Below are 25,188 nucleotides of genomic sequence, written 5' to 3'. Positions count from 1 at the left end.
TTTACCAACCATTTTAGAAAGTACATTTTTGGTGGGGGTCGTTTTGTTTTTCTTTGATGACTTGGCGGGCCGGATTAAGATGGTCAAAGGGCCGGGTCCGGCCCCCGGGCCGTATGTTGCCCATGTTTGATAATTAGTCATTACAGAAACAAATGATTTATTGTTGCGTCCAATTATACAAGTGTGAGAGAAAAATGCTTGGGTTTAGTCTCCTCTACATTGGATTGAAACCTTTTTATATACAGTATAAGCCTAACCCTAGCTAATAACTTGGGGAACTGTAATGGAGAACTTGGGGAACTGTACTCAACTCCCTAAAGGCCGGTCGCACCCTGAATACACTCAGAAGACAGGAAACCTTAAAGGAGCAGTACATACAATCGTCTTTTCACCATCGAAAATACCCACTACCTGCCAGTTTCAAAATATAAGACATAACATGTTCAAAATAAGAAAAAGTAAATGACTTAGAATAAATAACAATAAAAACAATGAACATTGTTATAATTATTCCTCAGAGGCATTACAATGTTTTACTTTACTGGAGTATTTCCATTTTTTTTACTTCTACTCCACTTCATCTCAGAGGCAAATACTGTACTTTTACTCCACTACAATTATTTGAAAACTTTAATTACTAGATACTTTACAGATATACATTATTATATTATAAAACACACATTAACCACTTTAGCCCTATTTTATACCTAGGCTATTTGAAAATAGCCGAACTATAAGCTCACAACCAGTCACATCGCAACGCGTTGTGAGCTTGTACTTCTAAAAAAATCAAAAGTTAATAAGCCATTATGTCTTCAAGGTTGTGTGACTGTCCATCCGTCCAAACTCATGTCTATGATAGATTAAACCACTGCTTCTCAAACCTTTTCATGTCAGGGGACCCCCAAATGAATTATCTATTTGGCTGTGGTCCCCATCTGAAAATATTGTAATATTCTAATTATTATGTAAAAAGATGAGTACCTTTTCTCTCAGCCAGAGTGCTTCCTTATCAGCTGCCTACAAGGTGTGTGGTAGAAGATGTTACCTGAACTGAGAAGTTATGATGAAGTGATTATTACAATATAACTGTAATCATGAATCACCTGCTGTAAGGAATGACTCTGGGTAAAAGTCCACAGCCATTTATGACATGACTCTGCAGGAGGCTTGCTCTGTGTGTGTGTGTGTGTGTGTGTGTGTGTGTGTGTGTGTGTGTGTGTGTGTGTGTGTGTGTGTGTGTGTGTGTGTGTGTGTGTGTGTGTGTGTGTGTGTGTGTGTGTGCGCGCGTGTGCGTGTGAGCGCACGTACGCTACAGATAAAGTAGACTGATGAAAGAAGGATACAGCTGACATACCAGTTACATGCCAGACTCTAGAGTTCTGAAGTAAACTTTGTAATTAGTAAAGCTAATAGAACTTAGAAGTTTCAATCCCTATGGTAAGTTGGCGCTCTTGAATGTCAGAGTGGAGTGGTGAATAGGGAGGGTATAGGACTTTCATTGAGGTCATCAGGTGGGCACCCTGCTTCATCGACGTTTCGTTGATGTTAGCCCACAACGTCTCCAGAGGGCTCAACGGTGTGTCTGGCGTCCCAGATACACCCCTCTCCGTTCCATACCCTCCATCTCCTCCACTGGACTCTGCATTGCAGGGGCGTCCCTTCTCCCTGAGTCAGGCCTAAGCCTGACCGCATACCAATGGTCTTTATCTTGCTGCCCGCAGTTGTTGTCCTTCCTTTTTAGCCACAGCCAGTTGCTGCTTTTTTCTGCAGCATTTGACACAGCCTTGACTGCCTGTTGGAGGGAGCGACCCCTCACCCCTATCTTCTTCAACAGAGTAGACTTGTAGTAGATGTTGCAGCATAGCCTCTAGTTCCCACTTCTACAGGAAGGGGGTTTTGAGGGTTTTCCAGACGTTCTGGGAAGCTTCTGCTGCCAGGTCAGAATATTTAGTTTTTTTCCTCTCGCACGCTCCTTCAACCCCTTCTTCCCATGGTACTGTCAGCTCCACAACATATGCCAGTTTTGCTGCTTTAGACCACAGGACCAGGGTTGAGCTCTAGGGGGTACGGGCGGGTACGGCGTACCCTTAGTTCTGAGACTGTGGGGGCTGGGGGCTCGCGCGTGCTCCACATGCACTCACCGTCAGCGGCGGTCGTTAACACCTTAAAGTTTAAACAATAGCCTCTGAAGGTTCGCGCCGTCAGTGGCGAGACATTCTCAATAGCGTCTACCTGGCTGCTTTGCATAACATTAGGCTACTGGAGAAAAGCCATGGACTTGAATTGAATGTGTATGTGTTACATTCCTCTCACAATGAGAGACAACAGTCTCTGCACTGCAGAGTGTGAAGGGGATTGCTTAGCAGAGGACCCAGTTCTCTGAGACAAGACAAAGACAAGTTGTCTGATTATTTTAACTGCTTATGTGTGGGTGAGTCTATGTAAAGGGCTTTTATATAAAACTAAAAGGAAAATAAAATAATTGATTAATTGAAACAAAAATAAAAACAACAAATTAACAATGTGAACAAAATAATAAGAAATATAAATACATTAATAATCACATGTTGAATACAGTATTATTAAGTGGCTATGTGCACATGCCTGCGCTGCGCACGTGACGTCATAAAATACAGTACCCTTAGTTCAAAAATCCACAGCTCACCACTGCACAGGACCATGTGTGGCCGGCGTGTTGTAGCCACTATTTCTGGGGGGGAATACAAGCTTTTTGTCGAGGTCCACTTCCATTCTCCAATCTCGAGCAGCCTGCAGAATGCTTGCATCCTTTGATGTTGTATGGTGCTCTTGAGGTTGGCCTGCTGGTACGAATGGTGTGAAGTGGACCTTTTCTGATGATTTTTGTGGGAGGGCATTTATTGTGGTTCGCCTCTGTTCCAATGTTGATGCCAGCTCTCTGAGTACTTGGTTATGTCCTAGAGTTCTGACGTTCTGAAGTAAACTTTAATAAGAGTTAAAACAATGTTCATAATGTCAGCAGTGTATATTTTTATATTTACATTCAAACACACAGCGTTAAAATATGCATTACAAAATTATTCTGAAATGTGAACGCAGCATAATACTGTCCGTATAAAAAGGTAAAACTGTCATTCATTTGTAAACATCGCTTCAAATAAAAAAGTTAAAAATAATAGTGGCCTATGTCATTACTTCTGTACCTAAGAAGTAAGAAAAAGCCCATACTGTTCTGTAACTCTCCAATACAGGAGTCTATGCAGTTCATATGGGTATAGCTATGTTACTTTAACCCATCCCATTAAAACCGGGAACGCATCTGTGTAACCACTTTAACCATTATTTTATCCTTTGGCTATTCAAAAATAGCAGATCTACAAGCTCATAGTGAGGCACCGATTGCCGAGCTTGTAGATCTGCTATTTTTAAAAGAAAACAGTGAAAATGTGTGCAAATATTTGAATATGTATATATACATATTTAACTCAAATCTTTGCATCTGGGGGTCCCTGGAACAAAATATTTTGAGATGGGGGGGGGTCCGCAGACAAATACATATAGTTTTGGGTGGTGCTTGACATGAAAAAGTGACATAGGGCAGCACTCGGTGCCGCGCTATGAGCTTGTAGATCTGCTATTTTTTAATAGCCAAAGTATAAGATAATGGTTAAAATCCAAAGTGACAGATGCTTTGTGCAAGTAAATAGGCTAAAGCACGCACATTCACAGTTTAAAAAGCCAGACTGGGCAGAAGCAAACATCACAATGAAATTAGAGTCCTAATAAAGTATATGTTTTTTTCCTTTTTTACCACAGGTGATGTTTTAAGCCTGGTTCTTCCTCAGATAACCAAGGAATAGAGTATCAAGTGTACGGACTGAATTTTATTCCTTTTTTCTCCATATTATTATGACAGAATAGAGATGCTAGGGTTCAAGTGGTTAAAAGGATCATCCTGATGAAGATCCCTTGGCGATCCAAACCTTGAAGCGTGACCTGGCTGCCGCTCGAGACAAACAGGGGTCATCGCCATGCCAGCTTCTGATGGACATTTTCATCGATATTACATTTTTGCCACAGACATAGAAAATAAGTGATCAATAATTATTTACCAGAAATACATATTGAACTCATGTGCCATATTGTCTATGGCTTGCCAATGTGCTACACATTACAATGATAGTATATCTGCATAACCACTGAGCCACAAAAAAATATAAGCCATTGTTTTAAAAGCCAATCTACAAGCTCCCAACACATTACATCATGACATGTTGAGAGATTGTAGATCTGGTATTTTCGAAACACCATTTCAGAAATGTTTCTAATTATTTCTTTATTTACCTGGCCTATAATGATATGCCCAACATGGAGATGCCAGGGTTAAAGAGGTAACCTATTCTGAGGAAAACCTCAAGACTGCCAGGAGGCTGAGACAGGCATTAAATGTGGCATGGTGAAAGTCTATTCCGTATTTGGGATTTCAATAATTGGGTCTTATCAGTACAGTTAGTGCTTCCATCACACATTACATGAGCAAAGGGCAGAGGTGCAGAGGTGAGTGGGTGCGTGTCATATGGTTATTGTAGAGATTGCTGGCTTTTCAGAGGACAGTGTTACTTGAGGTCAGGAGGAGATCAAGTTATACCTTACACCAATCCCAAAAAATGTTTTGGTATGGTGGTTTCTTTCCATTACGGTGATATCTTGATGAGAAATATTCTATCATGATGAGAAAGTCTTAGACCTTGCACCGGCCGTCCGTCGGTGTACCTTAGGCATACTCCATTTTGCATGATGATGCCCGTTATATTTTTTCTCTCCTCATTTTTCGAGGAAAAAGAAGCCTTTAGTCTCTCACAACATTACAAGATGACACCCCCAACCCCATGATATTTGGCAGGTAGATGATTATGAATGTAGTTATAATGTCAACTATACTGGAATATTATTTGGAAGTAGATTGAGACTGAATTGAAAGATATGGTCAAATGCTTCCATACAGTATGTTCTGTGCTTATGTTATGTATTCTTGTCCAATATCAAATTAATATTCATCCCATTCAGAAGAATGGCAGTTTGATCTGTTGTCACTCTGTCAGTTAGTCTGTCTTTTCTCTCTCTCTGCATCTGGGTTTGACATTAAATCAATTTTTTATTCAGAATTTTGCTCTCTTTTTTCCAAGGGACTTGATGTGTTATTCTGAACCTGAGTCCATGGAAGGAAACAGCTTCTCATCTCTTTACACTGGCAGTGATGACAAGAGACAAAGCGAACAGTAATCATTTCACCATTTTCATCTCTTTTTAAATTCAGATAGGGTGTCACGGTTTGCAGAATGACCGAAACCAAATGCTGAGCCCCAAGCAGAATAGTTTCAATTCACAGATTTATTAAAGCAGTAGTTAAGCTTACAGTCAAACGTAGTAGATTCAAGCAGTAAACAGGAATTGCAAAACCTTTTAGAAGCAACCATAAACGAACAAGAAACTCCAAGGCAGATCACAGGAACGACAACGTATCTACGGACAGTGTGCGTGTGGAATGAGTCCAGTTTTATAGACAGCAGGTTGATTAGAGAAGTGTTCACAGGTTGGTAATGGGCATGGCACTGCTGGGCTGATGATAGCCTGGCATTGCCAGACTGATAACGTGGATTCACTCACACGTTCCTCCGCGGTATCAGTCTGGACTTCAGCCCATAGGCAGAGAGTATGAGAAATCATAAAATGACCGGGCCAATCAGTGACTGCGTTTCAACAGATTCAGATCTCCTTAATATGGAGAACACAACCTTGTTCCAGTGCAAATCATTAATTCCACATGATTGATAACAGGAGGATGCAATCAATCAAGCAGAGATACAATGAAGACCATCAATGTATATAGGCTACTCCATAATAATAATACTCCATATTGCAAATTGGGTGGCACATCATTAATTAATCTATATAAAAGGCTATCATCTTTTTTAGCAGTTAAACGGATCAACGTACAGACAGCCCATTGAAGCAGAAAATTGTGTATGTGTCATCATTTATTATTTCTAGGTCACGTTAGCTTTATCGCGGACGGTCAATACAGGATTCCTTACTGAGATCAAGTTTAAACTAATTTGTAATAAAAAAATAAAACGTTACGTTCTGAATGGAGGTGCCTGCAATGAAACCGTACTGATGCGATCACATAGCGCGGAGAAATTCCTTTCTATGAAAACCAAGTTTGACCTAATAAATAGATTAAATATCAAAACATGCTTGCGTGCGTCACCAGGGTTTCTGAGCAGCAGGGGCGGGGTTTGCCTAGAACGGCGGTGGGATCCATAATAACGCGCCAATGACGTGTAACACGTTCATTTATTCCAAAGCCCAGAGTGCCAATGACGTGTAACACGTAAAAAAAACGTGTTTTCAGTGCACAGCCTTTCAGGTAGCCTACTACTACAACTGTCAGGAATGGCCTCAAATCTCAAAACCTGGAGGGAGCAAGTCATCTAGTGCCATCTACAGTACGCTAGATGGCACTGTTTGCCAACCTATGAGTCATCCTATGACTTCTGGAGAAGAGTAGATCCGGAAATAATGTGATCACAACAAACCCAGCCCCGTCCAATCTAATGTTAAAGGATTTAGAAAAATACATTTGTATCTGCTTTCCTGTTTTTGTCTGCGTTTTTTGGCGAGAACAAGCTATATTCAACAGCCGATAACTAAAGAACGGTGACACGCTTTCCCCCCCGATGGAAGCAGATACACTCCTCCGTCTTTACAAGCTCTTTACAAGATCTACTATTTCTTTTTTTTAAACTGTGAAAATGTGTGCAAATATTTGAATATATTTAAACATTTTGAACTCAAATCTTTCTTGCTTTCGGGGGTCCTTGGAACAATATATTTTTAGATGGGGGGGACAAAAACATATCATTTTGGATGGTCCTTTTTACATGTATTGATTTTAGCCATGCACCTTTCTAAGTGTACACATTGGGTGGGTTTTTGTAAAACTGGGAGTTTTTGTAGCTTTTTCAGGAACGGATGATCCTTCCCACAAATCACCTCCATGATGGGTATTGCCTGTAAACAACACACACACACACACACACACACACACACACACACACACACACACACACACACACACACACACACACACACACACACACACACACACACACACACACACACACACACACACACACACACACACACAAATGTACACACTATGTAGCGTTCTTCACTTTTGTTCACAACTATTTGTGACTACATAGTAAGTTGATATGTAGCTGGGCGGACAAGTTCGCCTCGGAAAACAAATGACAGTATTCCACAAGGTAACCGGAAAACTCGCCCCAAAACACACTCGCCCCCCATTCTATATACTGCCGATTTGCCTGTAATACCGCCGGATTTGCCCCGGGGCGACAGTGTATTTTGGGGCGAGCGTTTTGGTATTTGGTATTTCTCACTTCAAATGAATTCAAAAACATTCTTGAGAGCAACGCTTAGTTGTAAATGACATTGGTTGTTTGTTTACATGGCTGTCATGTTGGATAAAGTATAAAACCAAGCAGGCAGGTTGGCACAGGTGCTCTGAGTCTCTGATTACACAGCGGTCCGTTATAGAGCTCATCGGCCATTATCCAGAAATAATGACCGATAACTGACCAATCAGAAATCATTACCTTCTCGAGATAACCCTTAGCCATGAATGAGTCTTCCACGTTCATGTAGAGTTTAGCCAACCTCATGTAGTGGGTGTACACGGTCATAGAGTATGGTGGATACAGCTCACTGCACAGGACAAGGAGGATTTGCGCAAACATTATATATTTATATAACGGTATGAAACACTGGGCGATATGGTTATGACTTCAAATCAATATCCTGATTATTTCTAGATTACGATTAATGAACGATTATTAAACAAATAATAATACTGAAAATAGCAGATCTACAAGCGTGTGATCTTGTAGATCGGCTATTTTATTTACTCTCTGTGTACGCCACCATTGTACACCGAAGTATACGTAATACAGGGTTAAGTGGTTAATCAGACAATCGATTTAGTCGATAATAAAAAATCTAATCAAATCGTTGATTCGTTGATATGAATATATATGTTTTTTTTTTTAAAGCTTCCTGATTAGTCAATTAACCTGTAGGCCTAAATATCGATTTTGACATTATTTTCGGTTAACTGACTCGCTCCCTCCAGGTTTTTAAATTTGAGGCAATTCCTGAACAGTCATAGTATAGGCTACCTGAAAGGCTGTGCGGTCTTCTCGCCATAGCGGATCGCACCTTTCCAATCTCTCATGCAGGCACACAAATCCATGGCATGGTTCATCACGAGGACCATATACATGTTGGAGTCATCGAACACGGTCCCCATCTCGTCCAGGGACTGTTTACACATATCCAGCAACTCGCTAGGGGGTGCAAGAGAGTTAAGGATGCAATGGCACAGGCTGAATCTGAAAAGCTATTGTTAAAGGTACTCAAATCAGACTCTTGTAACGGTGGGATGCTATACTTTGTATATACTTTGTATAACCGAATATAGGTTGCTTTATTCGGATACAATTTGCGGAACTGCCCGCCCCTGCCGGTTCTCTGAATTTTTATTTTTAAATAGGCTTTTTCATGATAAATTGACCACATACAGTATATGAAGCTAAACAACTAAATTCTATCCAAACGCTATCTTAAAAGTAAATTATGTGCCTCAAAAAAGAAGTTTGAGAGCGTTTTAAAACCGAAAGTACACACAGACACGGACGCGCACATGCGTGCGTTAATTTACGTCCCGGACAAACATAAACAGTAGGGAAAATACAGATTTCAGAAAGAGGACTGTGTTTCAATGCAGGAAAACACCCCAGCATCATTATATAGTGGCTGATAGAGGGGAAAAAATGCAACCCTAACCCTATATATAAATATTTTTCAAATTTAGGCTTAATGTTGCCTACAATCCCTTTCATTTGTTCCAATGTTCAATGCCAGTGACAATGAATCATCAACTTAAATTTGTAATCGTGACAGCCCTATGAATAGCACAAGGAGGCACATGGCCTGAAACACAGGGTGTTGTGGGTGTGAAAACCTCATCTTACGTAAGGATATTTTTCTCCTTGCTCTTGACGGCTAATTCAAACAGTCCAATGGTCATCTTAGCGAAGAGGACCATGTCACTGATGGCGTTTGGCCCAATGGGATCACTCCGCTCACGCACTTTGAGCTTGGCCTCGTCCTGAGACCAAGGAGAGAAGATGACATGTTAGAGTCGAGGAACATTAGCCGCTTGTGAACTAAGATAATTCTGTTATCAATGATCTATTAATACTGCTGTGCTCTTGTGTGTGATGTTGAGGTGATGATTGTGTTTGTTTGTTTGTTTGTTTGCTTATTTATTTAAAACATGTTTCATAAGATTCTCATTCATTTTCTAAAAATATTCACAATTTTCTGAAAAATAGGGCTTAAGTGATTAATAATAATAATAATAATGTATTTTTGCACATTTGGGTCCTGTGCAGACACCAAATGTATCTTTTGTGTCTCGAGTTGAAAAGGTTAGGGAATCCCAGGTTTACAGTGTTAGCTCTATGTTCTTAGGTTTTTATCTCTGTGTTTACACATCCAAATTCCCTCACCGGACACTAAAACTTCTGAACTGTTCTGTATATGTCATTTTATTTTGTCAGGTTTTCTTTTTCAGTCTTGGTTATTCATGACTTACTTTGGACTTAGTTTGACATTCCTGGCAGTCACAGGTGAAGTTGTAACAGTCTCTTAACCGGTCGTTTCTGTCTTCTGTCGTGTATATGAGGTCTATGTAGCTGATCAGCATCTTTGGAAGGCACAGGAACACACAGACATGTGATTAGTACTTCAGGTTTCTCCTCCACATCTAATTCTGGGGTCAGGAGTTTTTCTTTTGTCTGGAGTGTCTAAGGTCAAGTACACACTGTAGGACTTTTAAAGTGGTCAGGGAGTCATCTGATCGTTAAGCATTTCACACTACAGGAGTCCATTTCTTGATCGGCTGTCATATATCGTTGTGGTTTTTACACTATAGATTGATCGCCGACAATTGCTGTGACGTGTTGTGAGCTTGTAGATCGGCTATTTTCAAATATCCAATGTATTTGTATATAGGTTTAAAGTGCTCATGTGGCCTAGTCGCTTTTGTTGGGCTTGTTTTCATAGACCTGGTTGCTTATTTTCGCAACACTGTTCAGACACACGCTGCACACACACACACACACACACACACACACACACACACACACACACACACACACACACACACACACACACACACACACACACACACACACACACACACACACACACACACACACACACACACACGCACGCAGCATTGCCGAGCGCTATTATCACAGGTAGATCCTCTTGCAGAGCCTTTCACACACAGCGAGCAATATGTCGCCGATCAAAGCCCGAGGGGGGTTTTGGGGGGTTTTGTCGGCGATCGCCAAAAAAGGTCCCCGAGCAAATATCATACAGTGTGTACCTACCCTAAAAGATGCCCAGCCCGTACAGGCTTACAAGACACTCACAAAAGATATATAATTATTTTGCTATTTTATACAAAAAGGTTGAAAACCACTGCCCTACCCCCTTGTAATACAGTGTCCCCATCCACACAAATACATCCCTGTGCAGCTGTCTCTTCTCCTCACCTCATCACCAGGCTTCATATCCTGTACTGCCCGTACCTCTGCTGCCGTTCCCTTGTTTGTGACAATCACACTGGGTACACAGCTGTGGTTCATGAGGGAAACACTGAGGGGAGAGAGGGTGATGGAGAGAGAAGGTCAACAGGAAGACAAGAGAGAAGAGCGATAGAGAGAAGAGAGACAGAGACAGAGACAGAGACAGAGACAGAGACAGAGACAGAGAGAGAGAGAGAGAGAGAGAGACATGATTATCAAATGGGTGGGAAAGCCTACGTTTGATTTTTTGACTAGCTGTATACATCTCTACACTAGTTCACAGTTTGGAATGATAACCATTGCAGACTAGTAGCTTAGTGCAGTTATCATGCGTTGAATACTGTATGTGGACCCCTATATTGTCACATGCAAATTGTCATAACAAATATATGAAGAACTTTCAATGGTGTTCATATATGAACCCACTTCTCTGCACAATTCAAGTATGGAGGAATTGATTGGAATGGTGATTTTACTTGTTCAAAACGTCCATATATGCTTAAATGGCCTTTTAATACAATATTTCATACACAAATATAATAATTTTAAAATAAGGCCTATTAATATCCCCAATTTGAAAACCAACATGTTCCTAATGGCTATAGAAAGCTGCTCACCATTCTAAGATTTAATTTGAGTGGTAACATGTGGTTGCAAAACACATAGACCCTAAACATCCTACACTAGTAAAAAGAATAGAATAATAAACGGTGCATTTGTATACATACATCGATCACGGAAAATATACTATGATTTTTCAAAGGTTAGTCAAAATCACTCTGTTTCGCTGGCAGTGGGCTGACACTTTTCTGAAAAACTCTGACATTTTGTGACAACCACACATTATTGCAGTACTGTAGTGTGTTTTAATGGTTTAGTGACATGATAAGTAGGGTTTAATTGCGGGTTTAACTCTGTATGTGTGCGCGTGTGTGCGTGTGTGTGCCTGCGTGTGCGTGCGTGTGTGTGTGTGTGTGTGTGTTCTTACTCAGCGTAGACAACACGACCGACACCAGGTAACAAATCCTCATCATGCAAATCGAAGGTATTACAGTGAGCCTGTTGCACAGAGAGAGAAATCATCAATAATCCTGCTAATGTATTCACACCTGTTGGATAACAATTTGGTCGTTATTTTCTTAATTTTAATAATCTGCTGTGAGAAATGGTACGCAGATTGTTAGCGTTTCAGAATCCATGAGTGCTAGACCGGTGAGATTTTTTTTTCTTTGAAGCTCACAGTGATGTGCATTGTGATGTGAGCTTGTAGATCAGCTATTGATTTTAGATTGTTCTTTACCTATAATGGCATGCTCAAAATTGGGATGCCAGGTTGAAAGTGGTAAAGTCTGTCCATGGGTTTTAGAAACTTTGAAACAACAGTATTAACAATATTCCTGTAAAATAACAGTTTTGGACTTTCAAGGTTTCCTCTGGGCAACAACGCTGTGTGTGTGTGTGTGTGTGTGTGTGTGTGTGTGTGTGTGTGTGTGTGTGTGTGTGTGTGTGTGTGTGTGTGTGTGTGTGTGTGTGTGTGTGTGTGTGTGTGTGTGTGTGTGTGTGTGTGTCTTCACACTACCTGGGAGAAGAGTGAAAGCAGGTCATGGTGATCAGGGAAGTCCAGGTGTTTGGAATAGAAGCGATGCAAGCTGGCGATTTCATCCTCGTGAATCCATTTCCTCTCTTCGTCTGTAAAATACACAGTGTTAACACATCGGGTGCCAAAAAATGGTTAAAACCATGGACTAGGACAGGTGGGTGGTGCTAAGGTGGTGGAGGAGGTGCTAAGGTGAGAACCAGGTATACTTAATGAACTGGAGGCGTGTCCACATAAAAACATAATTTTAACACTTTCTGTACACTTTTTTGAAAAAAATCTTCCTCCAAGTATTACCATAATACCTGATGATTATGTTATAGGGGGGGAAAAATCACTGAAAATCACAGCACCCCGTCTTTAAGTGTTTGGAAGCGCTCGTTTTCAATAACGCAACGTCCTGCTGCCTCCTGCATTATGTGACATTTACAAACAGGTGGTATGCAGGACCGTTGAGTGATTTCCAACGAGTGCTTCCAAACTCCAACGCTCCATGCTGCTCAATGTCTGCCACTCATTATAGAAGAGGGGGGCGTGTCCCGGTGGAAAGGTGATGCACGTGCATGCTCTCTATAAGACGTAAAAGCAATGGTGGTTTTCACTGTCTGGCACTGAATGATCACAGCAGCCTCGGAAAACAGCGATCACGTGCCCGAAAATATTGCCCACTCCCCCCCTTTAAATCGGTAGAATCCTGTTTTTTTTCTGTTAATTCAACTCTTGAGAGTGTATAAATGGAACCGAATGGACCAGTAAGGGTCCATTTGGCTACATATTTCGTCTCTCTTAGTTACACATGAATTAAATTTGTAACTAAGAGACATTAAACATTAAATTAACACAGATTGTATGGCGAATATACCCATGTGTGTGCATGTTTGTGTGTTTCTGTTGAGTGATCCCTTACTTGAATACAATTCTCCCATCAGTATAAGCTTCTCAGATGCAGATCTTTCTTTCTGTGCCTTCTGTAGAAAGAAGCATTTGCAAGAAATTAAGCATTTTAATTAGCAAAATATAGCTGCAAGCAGCGATAATACGGGGCCAGGAGAGAGAAAGAGAAATGATAATTCCTTTAACAGGTCAGTTCATGAAAGTCCTTGCGGTCTTGTTTCCAATGAGGGCCTGTGAGCAATTAGGGGTTAAGAGTCTTGCTTGTGTCGATGACAAATTTCATCGACACATTTGCTGACCTGGCCTGGAATCGTACAGTACCTGGGGCAACCAGAGCCTCTGGCTCACTAACCACTCAGCTATGGCCGCCCCTGAGAGAGAGAGAGAGAGAGAGAGAGAGAGAGAGAGAGAGAGAGAGAGAGAGAGAGAGAGAGAGAGAGAGAGAGAGAGAGAGAGAGAGAGAGAGAGAGAGAGATAGATATGGAAACGGAATAGATTGAAGATAGAAACGGAATAGATTGAAGAGACAGAGAGAGAGACATGGAAACGGAATAGATTGAAGAGAAAGACATAGAAACGGAATAGATTGAAGAGAGAGAGAGAGAGAGCCATGGAAACGGAATAGATTGAGTCATGTTTTTTTGCAATTCAACTTAAATGAGTGTGCATCAAGTGAGGCTTGAACCAGCAACCTTGCGGTCGTGAGGCACTCTTAGGTAGCTGCAACACTACCTATAGTGCTATAGCTTTGTCCAGGCTGATGTTGTCTGTTGAGGATGACAAACGCTTGCCTTCTGTCATGACCCAAGCCCCTGTTTCACTAACACTAAGATCACTCGTTCACAAACCATTTACCAATGAAGAAATTGTACATCTCCTCAGAAGCAAAACTAGTGAAAGTAGCCGATCTACAAGCTCACAAACCATTAAAAGTTGTCAGATTGTACATCGGCTATTTTCACAATGAAGTATGTTATACATTGAAAAAACATACTCTCATTGCTATCTGAAAAGTTGTGAGATTGTAGATCAGCTGTATGTAAAAAACACTCAATTAAGTATTTCATGTTATCTTTAACAATTGCAGATGTATTCATTGATAGTCATGTTGTGTGAAATGCAACTTAGATGAAGTCTGCACCAAGTGAGGCTTGAACTGGTGACCTTCAGGTTGTGGGGCACACTTTTAAGCGAGAAGCCACCAACAGACAAGAACCTGTGAAAAAGGAGATCACACAGATCATACAGTTTCACGCAAATAGCTGAAAAATCCTGGGTTTAAGTGTTTTTCAAACTGCTCAAGATTGCGGACAATCTAAGGGCGGTGCTTACTGGTCAACGTGATAGATGTGTTCCTCATTAGTCAAGGCACATGTGTAAGCAGGTCTAATGGCTGTCGGCCAAACGAGGCATGACTTTTGCCTGTTTAAAGTTTGCATTTTCAAAAAATTGCTATAGCGCCCCCGTTTGACCAATTGGAGTAAGATTGGTTTCAGTGATATTTGGAATGGCCCTTTACATTTCTGCAAAGTTTCAAAGAATGGTAAGTCTGCATGTATGTGTTAGGGGCAGATGAATAATTGTCATAAAACTGCAATATTCATTGACTCATTAAAGCTTCATTTTTTCACTTATGGAAAATATTTTGCAAACGTTTTTTGGCATAGGTCCAAAGTTCATGTGTAAAAAGTTTCGTGCAGATTACTCAAAAATCCCAGGAGGAGATAGGTTTTAACTGTTTTTCATATAATTCAAAATGGTGGGAGATCTAAAGGTCAGAGGTCAAAAGTCAGAGTGTGAAAGTTGTTCAGCATGAGGAGACGCATGTGTGCATCAAAGTTTCATGGCTGTAGGTGAAACAGGGCATGAGTTGTACCTGTTCAAAGTTGGCATTTTTCAATTGAGTGCTATAGCGCCACCTTTTGACGAAAGATTGTGAGAATTATTTCTTGATCGTTTTTCATGACCATCTATCATATGGCCGAGTTTCATAAAAAGCGACTGCACGGTTCAGCCAGAACTGCCAAAAGTGGCAGAAGAAGAAACGGAATAATCAGAATAACAATACGGGTCCATGCTGGAAGCCTGGCCCCGTAATTAATATCTTTAATATCTTTATTAAAAAAACACAATGCACAACGTGTATTTCTATACAGCAGTTAGTACAATTCAATTCAATAATTACAGATAGTTCATCATAAGGTACCTGTACTTATACCCATCACGATTGTCAAATAACTGATTTCAAAATGCTACTGTTGGTTTATAAAGCACTGAATGGTTTAAGGCCAACATACATTTCTGATCTTGTGCTATCATGAACCATCCAGACCTCAGGTCATACAGGTCTGCTTTCTGTCCCCACAATCAGAACTTATAAGGCCTAGTATGTTTACATAACAAAACAATAAGTACATTTTTTACCAATATTTACCCTCTATAACAGCAGTCATCAGTCCTCTCGCTGTATGTTGGTGTTTTCACTGTTTGTTTTGGTAGATGGGGATGTGTTTGTGCCAGGGACGTGCTGGCCACCGGGAAATTTTAGACAACGGCCGCGCCATTCCAGGCCGCCAAGCAGGGACGTGCTGGGCCCTTAATTCTGCCTGGGAATCTCAGATAGAGAGGCCTGTAAGGTGCGCGGCCACCGGATTTTTAACTTAATTTTGGCCGTTTTTTTTCAAACGGCCGGTGGGCCCGTTTTATGATTATTACGGTAAGGTCTGTCAATTGTGGTAATTTCTGGGTCGCGCGGCCCAATTATTAGTTACGTTACTGTTTGGGCTGGGATGCTTTTCAGCAGTGGCGTAATCTACATAGGGTTGCTGGGTTAAAACAGTGAAACGCACCCCCCCCATGGGTATATATATACCCATGTATATACATGGGTATGTATTGTTTGTCTGATGTTGTTTTGTTTTGTTTATCCGTCTGTGTTTCAGTTTTTTTAATGTTTACTTTTTTTTGTACCTATATTTCCTGTATGATGTGAGTTTTTGGGTGTTAATTCAATCTGTTTATTGCAAGTTTTGTAATTGATGAATTGCACTGGAGGAAGCTATTATGTATCTGCATAGTACCAACTTTTGAAATGGAATGCTTCTGTGAAAAATCCAATAAACAAAGTTTAAAAACATATATTTATATTTATATATCTTTACATTTTATTTTAGAATTTCCATTTCCGAAAAGCAAGCTATATGCTTCGATTATTTTTGATTCATACTCGAACAAATTTGCTTGACTGTAAAGACAAAACAGAAGCGGGGGAGTGTCTGGCAACAGTCTGGCTCACGAGACTACACTAGACCCAACAACTCGTATTTCATAATTAGGAATAACGTTGGAAAAATGATCAAGAAAGACCCCCCCCCACTCACCTTTGTGGCAAGGATCCTGGCCACCATAGGGACTGTCTCTGCTGGACACCATTTCGGACCATACTTAACCATTGCTGAGCACTCCAGCTTGTGCATATTCCAGTCCCCTTTCTGACAAGCATGCACGCACACACACACACACACACACACACACACACACACACACACACACACACACACACACACACACACACACACACACACACACACACACACACACACACACACACACACACACACACACACACACACACACACACACACACACACACACACACACACACACACACACACATTTAGCAAGTTTGCAACATAATGCTTGAGACAAAAACTGACCCTTTTCACAGCAGCCATTTTGAGGTGTAAACACAGCTGAAGCCGGTTATAACATTAGTTGTGGACGTCTTCTATTTATGTATATCTGTGTAAAGGCATGACATTAACCATACAAGCATGTTGCCTGGCACACAGTAACAACAAAATTAAACTCGCCCACAAATACTGCTTAACAGTTGGTCTATAGGGCATCTAAGCTATGCTATGCACAGTACAGTGCTATGCCACAGTAATGCCAACACAATGCTAAGCTCTCAGTATACACTAGTCCTGTCCTTGACTGACCTGTGTCCTTCCTTACCCTCTTCTCATATCTTCATGTCACACAAAGCTATTATTTTTAATTAACCCACTGAAGCTCTTCTCCACCTGAATCAGATCTTTGCATGTCTACTGTGGTCATAGCCACTTAGGGCTTAGCCTAAGTGGTTAAATAAAATGACATTCAGTTCATGTGTGTATATTGACTTGTTTCCTTGTTAATTGTATAATTCAAATGAATTGTTCTTTTTATAATTGAAGTTTACTTCTTAAACCTATCTCAAACAGTTATTTGTGTTTATTTACATTTATTTGTTAATGTATAAGTTAAATGTTCTTAAATATAAACTTTTTTTATAAACGTTTTTCAAAATTATTAGAAATATAAAAAGTATGTTATCGGTGGTTTAGGGCGCTCGGAAATTTAGATCAGCATCTTATTGATCCACAGTGAAACCAAAGGTGAACTTCCATGTGTGATCAATCACATTCCATTCTATGTTACTGTTTTACACTCAATCAGAAGTGTTCTGTATCAGATATGAAACAAAGCCATACAAGGAAACAAGTCCCCAGGACCTTTTTGTTTTATCCTTTTAGCCTCATGTCTTACTGTACCATGCACAGCTGTTTACATTCAATCAATCAAAAAAGTAACTAAGAACAAATTAACAATCAGATGGTAGAGGAATAATGTGAGCGACTTCAGATGAAAATTAGCTTTTGGCTAACTCTGGCTCATTTGCGTCGACGTGAAACCTGATATGTTGATTAATGTGCACTGTCCCTGGTAAATAAATAAATACATAAAAGCTTCAATATCCTGCAGTCATTAACTCCCTCCTTCTTCCTCCTCCTCATCCACTCGTTTCCTACCTGGCAGTTGACATTGCAATAGAAGGCCTTCTTGCACTTTATACATTTCTTCAAGTCCTGTTTCCTATGAATGAACAAACATTAGGTTTTAATGAGCAGCATGTTACAACATGTGTGTTTACATCCTCTTGGATGGATATTTTGATTGTTTACACACACACACACACACACACACACACACACACACACACACACACACACACACACACACACACACACACACACACACACACACACACACACACACACACACACACACACACACACACACACACACACACACACACACACACACACACACACACACACCTAGATAGCATTGTGCTTAGGTCCAGTGCACCAGATTAACTTTCAACCCAACAGAGAAATTAAAAAAAAAAAAATAATAATAATGATGTGAAATTTGTCTTGGGGTCGATTATCCCCTCAGAACAGAGAAATACACCACTTTTGCATTTGTCTCCATTCCTCCCAGAGAGCAGCAGTTGTTTGCAGGAGTTCCTCCCATTGTAAACAACACAGTCCAGATAGTATTAATAGAGCTGACCTTATGGTAGACCAGCTAGACCAGCGGTCTGCTCCACCAAACACAACAGCCCAACGTCAATTCAATCATCCCAAACAGTGCATATCAGCAGCACTTTATAGCAAATTGCAGTATAGGGACAACAGAACAGCCCTAAACGCAGCTTTGAGGTTTAATTGCTTCCACTGTGCTTTGCAATATCTGTGCTACAAATTCTCTTAACCCTCAGTAGCTAGCTTAACTACTGAGGGTTAAGATAATTGATATTTCTTTTGAAAAACAAGCAAAGGATCTAAATCAATGTTTCAATGCCAAAGGCGACAATAATAAGGTCTTAAATGATTGTTTACACAATATACGTAACATCAACAGAACCAGTATGTTGACCTCTAAACCTCCACAGCCAGGAGAGTCTAGAATTGTGCTGTCTACCACTTTTTGTCCAATTTGTAACGAAGTAAAGAAGATTGTCCAAAAATACTGGATATTCTATCCACTGATCCTGCTATAGGTCACGTGTTTAAAACAGCCCAATGTTTACACATAAACAAGCCCAAAATTTAAGAGACTCACTGGTCAGAGCGTACCTCCTAGACATTTTATGTCAGACCCACCTACAGGTAATTTTTCCGTGTTCAGGATGTCTTCAATGTAACGCTATGATTAAAGGTGACACAGTGTTACACCCTCATCCTGGCAAAAAAAAGATTAACATTAAGAGTAGAATTACATGCAAAACTAAATATGTGATCTATCTGTTGAAACGTCCATGTGGACTGAGTCTGCTATGTAGGCAAAACAAAGAGAGAATTGAAAATAAGAATTGGTGAAGACAAATCTAATATTAGAAATAGGGATGAAGAATCCCCGGTAGCGAGACACTTTAATTCAGCAGGGCATGAGGTATGTTCTTTGAGGTTTCAAGGCATTGAGACGGTATATCCTTTAAAGACAGGTGGTAACATCAGAGATAGTGTTCTCCTACAAAGAGAAGCTCGTTGGATACACAATCTACAGACAGAACACCCCAAGGGGTTAAACGAGTAACTGCTATTGGGCAGTTTTTTATAAACGGGTTTGTGATTGGGGTTGAGTCTTATGTCTGAGATTGTGTATTCAGAGAGGTGTAAGTTTATTATTAATTATTTATTTCATTGACTGGTTTGTTTTGTTTTGTAATTGTATTTGCAATTGTTACTGCGTTCCTGTTTATGACAGTAAGTCAAGGGAGTGTGCCTACATGAACTGCCTTTTAAAACCTTTTCAACTGGTATTTGGTCATTTTTATATGTAATGGATAAGAGTCCTCCATCCAAACAAAAGGGGTATAGGGACTTATGTGTTATGTAAGTAATTGTGATGAGGCCTATGGTGCCTTGCAATGGTTTTCTCCGCCATCAGTGTATGAATGTGTGTGAATGGGTGAATGTAATGCACAATCTATGTAAACGCTTTGGATAAAAGCGCTATATAAATGCACCATTTACCATTTACATAAATACATACTTAGCAAAGCAGAAATCGCAGTAGTGTCCCCTATTTTTAACTTCGAAAGAGTACGCCGGGGATGTGAAGATAAGTTCTCCAACTTTGAATGGTTTGGTCACCCGAAGACCTCGTCCTTTAGTAGGACTGTGGAACATCTCGATTCCCTCAATTTGTTCCTTCATTGTTGCTTCCATGGTCTTCCGAGTGCCCGTCGAAGCAGCTTTATTCCACAAGGAAAGCAAAGATAGATATTGTAATTAATGAAGATATTAAAAGATATCTCATCAGCATCATCTTATACTATTATAATGTACAGTCATACAGTTCTATTGTAGGCTACACTGATGTAACACTATCAAACATGTGTTTAATTCCTCACCTGTCATGAATCCTGATGTCTGTCCCCAAGGTCCTTGTCTGTAGACACTGAGTTGATGAATTTGTAGTTGATCTGTATCACAAAGTGTCAGATACAAGATTAACCTGATTAATACAATGGTTTCTATTTCCTGGAAAGAGTTAATCTGGGAGGAGACACAGAGAGAGGTGTTGCCAAGATCCTTAGCCTACGAACATTCAGAACAACCAATCATGTCTCTATGATACACCAGCATTAGAAAGGACATGAGAACGTGAAAACAAGCCAAATGAGTGCTCCACAGAATTGGCCCTTTTTTCATACCTATTTAGTTAAACACGTATTAGTCTATTCTCTACTACAGAGGTTCTCAAAGTGGGGTCCAGGGACCCCTAGGGGTCCTTGAGGGGGTTCCAGGGCGTCCCCAGCAAAATGTGTTAATATAGCAGCAAAACAACCACTTTGAAAATAGCAGATCTACTGTTATCAAGTATTGATTAGATACATGATCTATAGGGATCAATATGTACCAATATGGACTAAAAGATACACTAATGAGAAGACAGGGTCAGTAAAGCTGACCCCTCACCCACTCTACCGCTCGCCCCAAGTCACAAGTTGCAGTAATAGTACACCTGGAGCTATTTAAAGACTCATTGCAACATGCCACTGAGCACTACAGTAACAAAAGAAACTGACCACACGAGTTGAAGTGCATGACTTGTGACGCAGCACAAAATAGATTTGGACATAGGACATCCCAGCAAAGCCTAGACAACAACTAAAGGCAACAAGCTACTTTTAGAAGAGAACTGGCAAGATGAGACAGGGTTTCCCTGCTTGACCATTGAATGTGACATAGACTTGGAGAGGTGAAGACTCTCAAATGGGTAACCTGTTCTGCTAATAACGTTAGTGAATGTACTTGAATTACACTGTGACGACATTCATCTCATGTATAAAGACACCCTGAATCCTGTAAGATCCTTAGCAGACCTGCAGTGGTACCCTCTTGTGTTATTGGCTTATGCATGGCTGACATTTGAATAAACTAACATGTAAATGATGACGCGTCGTTGTTCTGACAATTACTTTAATAAGTAACACTACAAGCTCACAATTAGGCCCTATTGTCTAGGTCCTTTTCCTTCAGTTTCGTTCCCATCAAGTGGATATAAATAATCTCTGCTTCTTAAAAAAAGATCTATTGGTAGTAAGTAAGAAACAAAAGTGTCGCCATCTGTTCTGATTTTGTGCAGTATTTTTATAGTGCTTAGTGTTTGCTTCAGTGTTTAAAGTCGGTACTATTTTCTTACTAGGCGTAGTAATACTCAAAAGGGTGGTGCGGTTTTTGGCACGTGATTCCCGTTAGAACCAATGGGGTCGCCTCTTTATTCCCACTATTTCCTGCAACAACAGCCATGGAAACGGTAACGTCCGAAGAAGAGAAATCAAAACAAAGAAAATATCCTTCAGAAGGACTCGAAACGATGCTATATGAATCTTATGTCTGTCCAGAAAGAAGAGGTTCAGGAATTTACACAGACAAGATGGGATACATGTACAACAAGCCATGGATACACGACGGTCGTCTGTCCTGACCGAACTTCAACCAGGTGTTTGCACTTTTCCATTTACGGCCCGTACATCTACATGAACCTTCAGATTTCAAATATATATTTTTTTACCGCATGGCCACTGATGTTACAATTCTGCATGGTCCCGCAGAAATACCCGTATTGTTAACCAATCGGTGGCCATTCTCTCATAGATGTATAATGTATCAGAGTGCAATACACCTCCCAACCGATAGGGTCACGTAGTTGAAAGATATGGTGAAAATGGCCACCGATCGGATTAACATGCTTCTTATTGAACAATACGGAAGATACAGGTACTTCTCTGGGCCCGTACATAATTGTAACATCCATGGGTAAGCACTTTAGATCTGAAATATGAACGTTTATGTAGATGTATGGGCCGTTAATGGAGAAAGTGCAAACACCAGGTTGAATGTTTCAGGGCTACTACAGAACGTGCGTCAACGTTATAAACGTCAACATTGTGTGGATATGGGTTTTTTACAAGCCTCCTGAGGGCCCCCCAGATGACAGTGAAGGGACAATTTAAGGACTTTTAAGACCTTTTTAACCCCCCCCCCCCAAAAAAAAAGGTAAAAAAAAACACACTATAATATAAAATGCATCAAATTTTGCCAAATAATATAAGAAAGAGAGAGGCAACAATTGTTTTAAACAGCAAATCTACAAGCTCACAATGGCCGTAGGCAGAGCCGTCTGGGAGAAATGCGGGGCCCGGTGCGGAGTTGTGCGTGGAGTACCCGCGCGCGCTACGGGGGGCCTCGTTTTTTTGCGAGGCCCCCCGTAGCGCGGGGCCCGGTGCGGCCGCACCGTTCGCACCACCCTTCCTGCGGCTCTGGCCGTAGGCCTAATGGCCTCAAATTAGTCATTTTCACAATATTTATCTGTGGAACACACTGAGGCACACAGAACAGAGTGATCATGTGGTTGAAGTTCACCATCTACTGGACAGACGTGAGAGCGTTAGAACTGTTCCCTTTAATTGTGTTTTGGTGTGTGTTACGGCCCTTCAAAATTGGCTCGAACACCAAAGGCCATACCATAATAATAAGTCAGGTCAAAAGTACAATTAACTTTTATTTTAAAGTCAATATCATGCATCAAATGTCTTTGATTCTTGGCAGACAAAACACTGTGCAGCTGACAATAAGAATAAGACCAACAACGAAGACCTAACTAAATCCTAAATAACAAAAGAAAACAGATGGGCTGGTCAGAATCAAAAGTGGGGAGTCTGGTGAGCCAAGCACTATGTGCCCGTCGCCTCACCAGACTCCCATAAACTACCAAAACCTAAAACTAAACTAAACTAACACATAAATGAAATACGCCAAACCATACTTACGACCAGCCCATCCGAACTGAAATAAAGAAAGTCAAAAACTACACAGGGTTCAAGTAACACATGTGCTCTGCTGCTGAGGTGCTGGGGAGATCATGAGAGCTGGCAACAGCTCCTCTTATAGCCTGGGTCTTAATCAGGAATGACACACAGCTGAGACAGGGAGGGGCAACCTCAGGTGAGTGTCTACTGTCTACTCTAGACCAGCAGCAGCAAGGCAGTGTAGACACTAAAGAGAACAAAACATCATTAATGAACAAATAATACTACTAAGCTCTCTAGGCTGAGAAGTGCATATATGCAAGCATATAACAGTGTGCAAAGCTAGACCTGTTATAAACAGTGTTATTACAACAACCTTAAAGGTAGGGTAAGTCATATTTTTGGTTAAAAAAAAAAGTTTTGCTTTGTTTTGTTTTGTTGTTTAGTAATCATTGCTATAGTGTTTGTTTGGTTTCCCTGTCTCTCCAGCTCTTTATTAAACAGAAAATAAATGTTCAGGTGGATTGCCAATTTCATCCAATCAGGAGAGACTACCCATTGTATTTGACTCTGTGCCCTCTTTATACTGTATACCATAATAATACTGTACATAATAATAAGGTTATTTTTAACTCTATGACTGTACCATAATAATACTGTACATAATAATAATAATGTTGTTTAAACTCTATGACTGTACCATAATAATACTGTACATAATAATAATAATGTTGTTTTAACTCTATGACTGTACCATAATAATACTGTGAATGATGTTATGTTTAACTCTATGACTGCACGTAGCAGGTGAAACCCCGACTTGCCCCGAAACCCTGAAATGTTTTTTTTGCTTTTTTTCTCTGTCTGTCTGTCTGTCTGTCTGTCTGTCTGTCTGTCTGTCTGTCTGTCTGTCTGTGTGGTTTGTTATGTATTGTTTGTTAAGTATTGTTATGACTCTGTCTGAATGGAGTGTCCTCCTAAACACCACCCAGGGAAAGTAAACACACATGCATATTGTTCACGTGGGAATGTGAACTACAGCCAAAATACTGTAGGTCCAAAAGTAAAAGTATCTACTCATTATGCAGAATGTCCCATTTCACAAGTTTTAAAATGTATGAAATGTATAAAGATCTTTTGAAAATAGCAGATCTACAAGCTCACAATCGGTCGCACCGCAACGCATTGTGAGCTTGTAGATCGGCTACTTTAAAAAAGCCAAAGTTTAAATAGAGCTGAAGTGGTTAAGGAATGTTTTGTAATAATAATCAAAATGTACAAAGTAACTAGTAACTAAAGTTTTCAAATAATTGCAGTGGAGTAAAAACTACAATATTTATCTCTGAGATGTAGTGGAGTAGAAGTAAAAGCATAGACAATTGAAAATACTCCAGTAAAGTAAAAGTACCTCAAAATTGTACTTAAGTACTGTACTTGAGTAGATTTAGTTAATTTAAACCAAGAGTTTAGTTACTAAACTCAGTAGACTCTCTGTGTGGTTCTTCTAGAGTGATGAGTGATGTGAGAGTGAGTCGACACATTTATATAGTGATTCAGCAGATAAAATGTCAGTCCTGAGAAATATCATGACTACAATATTTGTATTGTCTTAGAACTCCATATTTAAGTCATAACATTTCAAATCAGTGCCAGAGTCCTGTAACCTTCCCAGGCCACTAGACACAGCATCACAAAAACACCATCAATGAACCACAGTAGCCTACACACCCATCCTATGAAGAAACAAATACACCCATTCAGTGTCATTGCAGTATAACCAAAGTCAAGCTCATATGAGTCTGCAGTATGTGCTGAGACGTGCT

The 25,188-nt window shown here is 40.3% G+C and overlaps 1 protein-coding gene across 4 annotated transcripts in view; it reads right to left on the bottom strand.

Annotated features, from left to right (window-relative positions):
• The window catches only part of LOC311059899 (N-lysine methyltransferase SMYD2-A-like), a gene marked incomplete at its 5' end in the record, with an annotated part of 128,510 nt that extends 107,979 nt beyond the window's left edge, over positions 1-20,531 (bottom strand). For 2 of the 4 annotated variants that reach the window (XM_084078007.1, XM_084078008.1), the window contains one exon: positions 20,462-20,527. Coding sequence is in view for 2 of the 4 variants with exons in the window: in XM_084078005.1 (XP_083934131.1) it covers positions 6,904-7,056; positions 7,665-7,773; positions 8,244-8,411; positions 9,099-9,235; positions 9,725-9,835; positions 10,692-10,794; positions 11,713-11,783; positions 12,304-12,413; positions 13,229-13,289; positions 16,596-16,706; positions 18,069-18,132; positions 20,101-20,302; positions 20,462-20,468 (1,407 nt within the window). Of the gene's footprint in view, positions 1-6,886; positions 7,057-7,664; positions 7,774-8,243; positions 8,419-9,098; positions 9,236-9,724; positions 9,836-10,691; positions 10,795-11,712; positions 11,784-12,303; positions 12,414-13,228; positions 13,290-16,595; positions 16,707-18,068; positions 18,133-20,100; positions 20,303-20,461 lie in introns of those variants that run through there. The other 2 variants (XM_084078005.1, XM_084078006.1) reach the window with 2 other exon arrangements.
• Between the last annotated feature and the right edge of the window lie 4,657 nt (positions 20,532-25,188).

This window comes from Gymnoscopelus microlampas (assembly GCF_963454915.1).
Source record: "Gymnoscopelus microlampas genome assembly, chromosome: 14".
NCBI classification, from domain to species: domain Eukaryota; kingdom Metazoa; phylum Chordata; class Actinopteri; order Myctophiformes; family Myctophidae; genus Gymnoscopelus; species Gymnoscopelus microlampas.
This window is presented reverse-complemented; position numbering and strand designations above follow the sequence as displayed.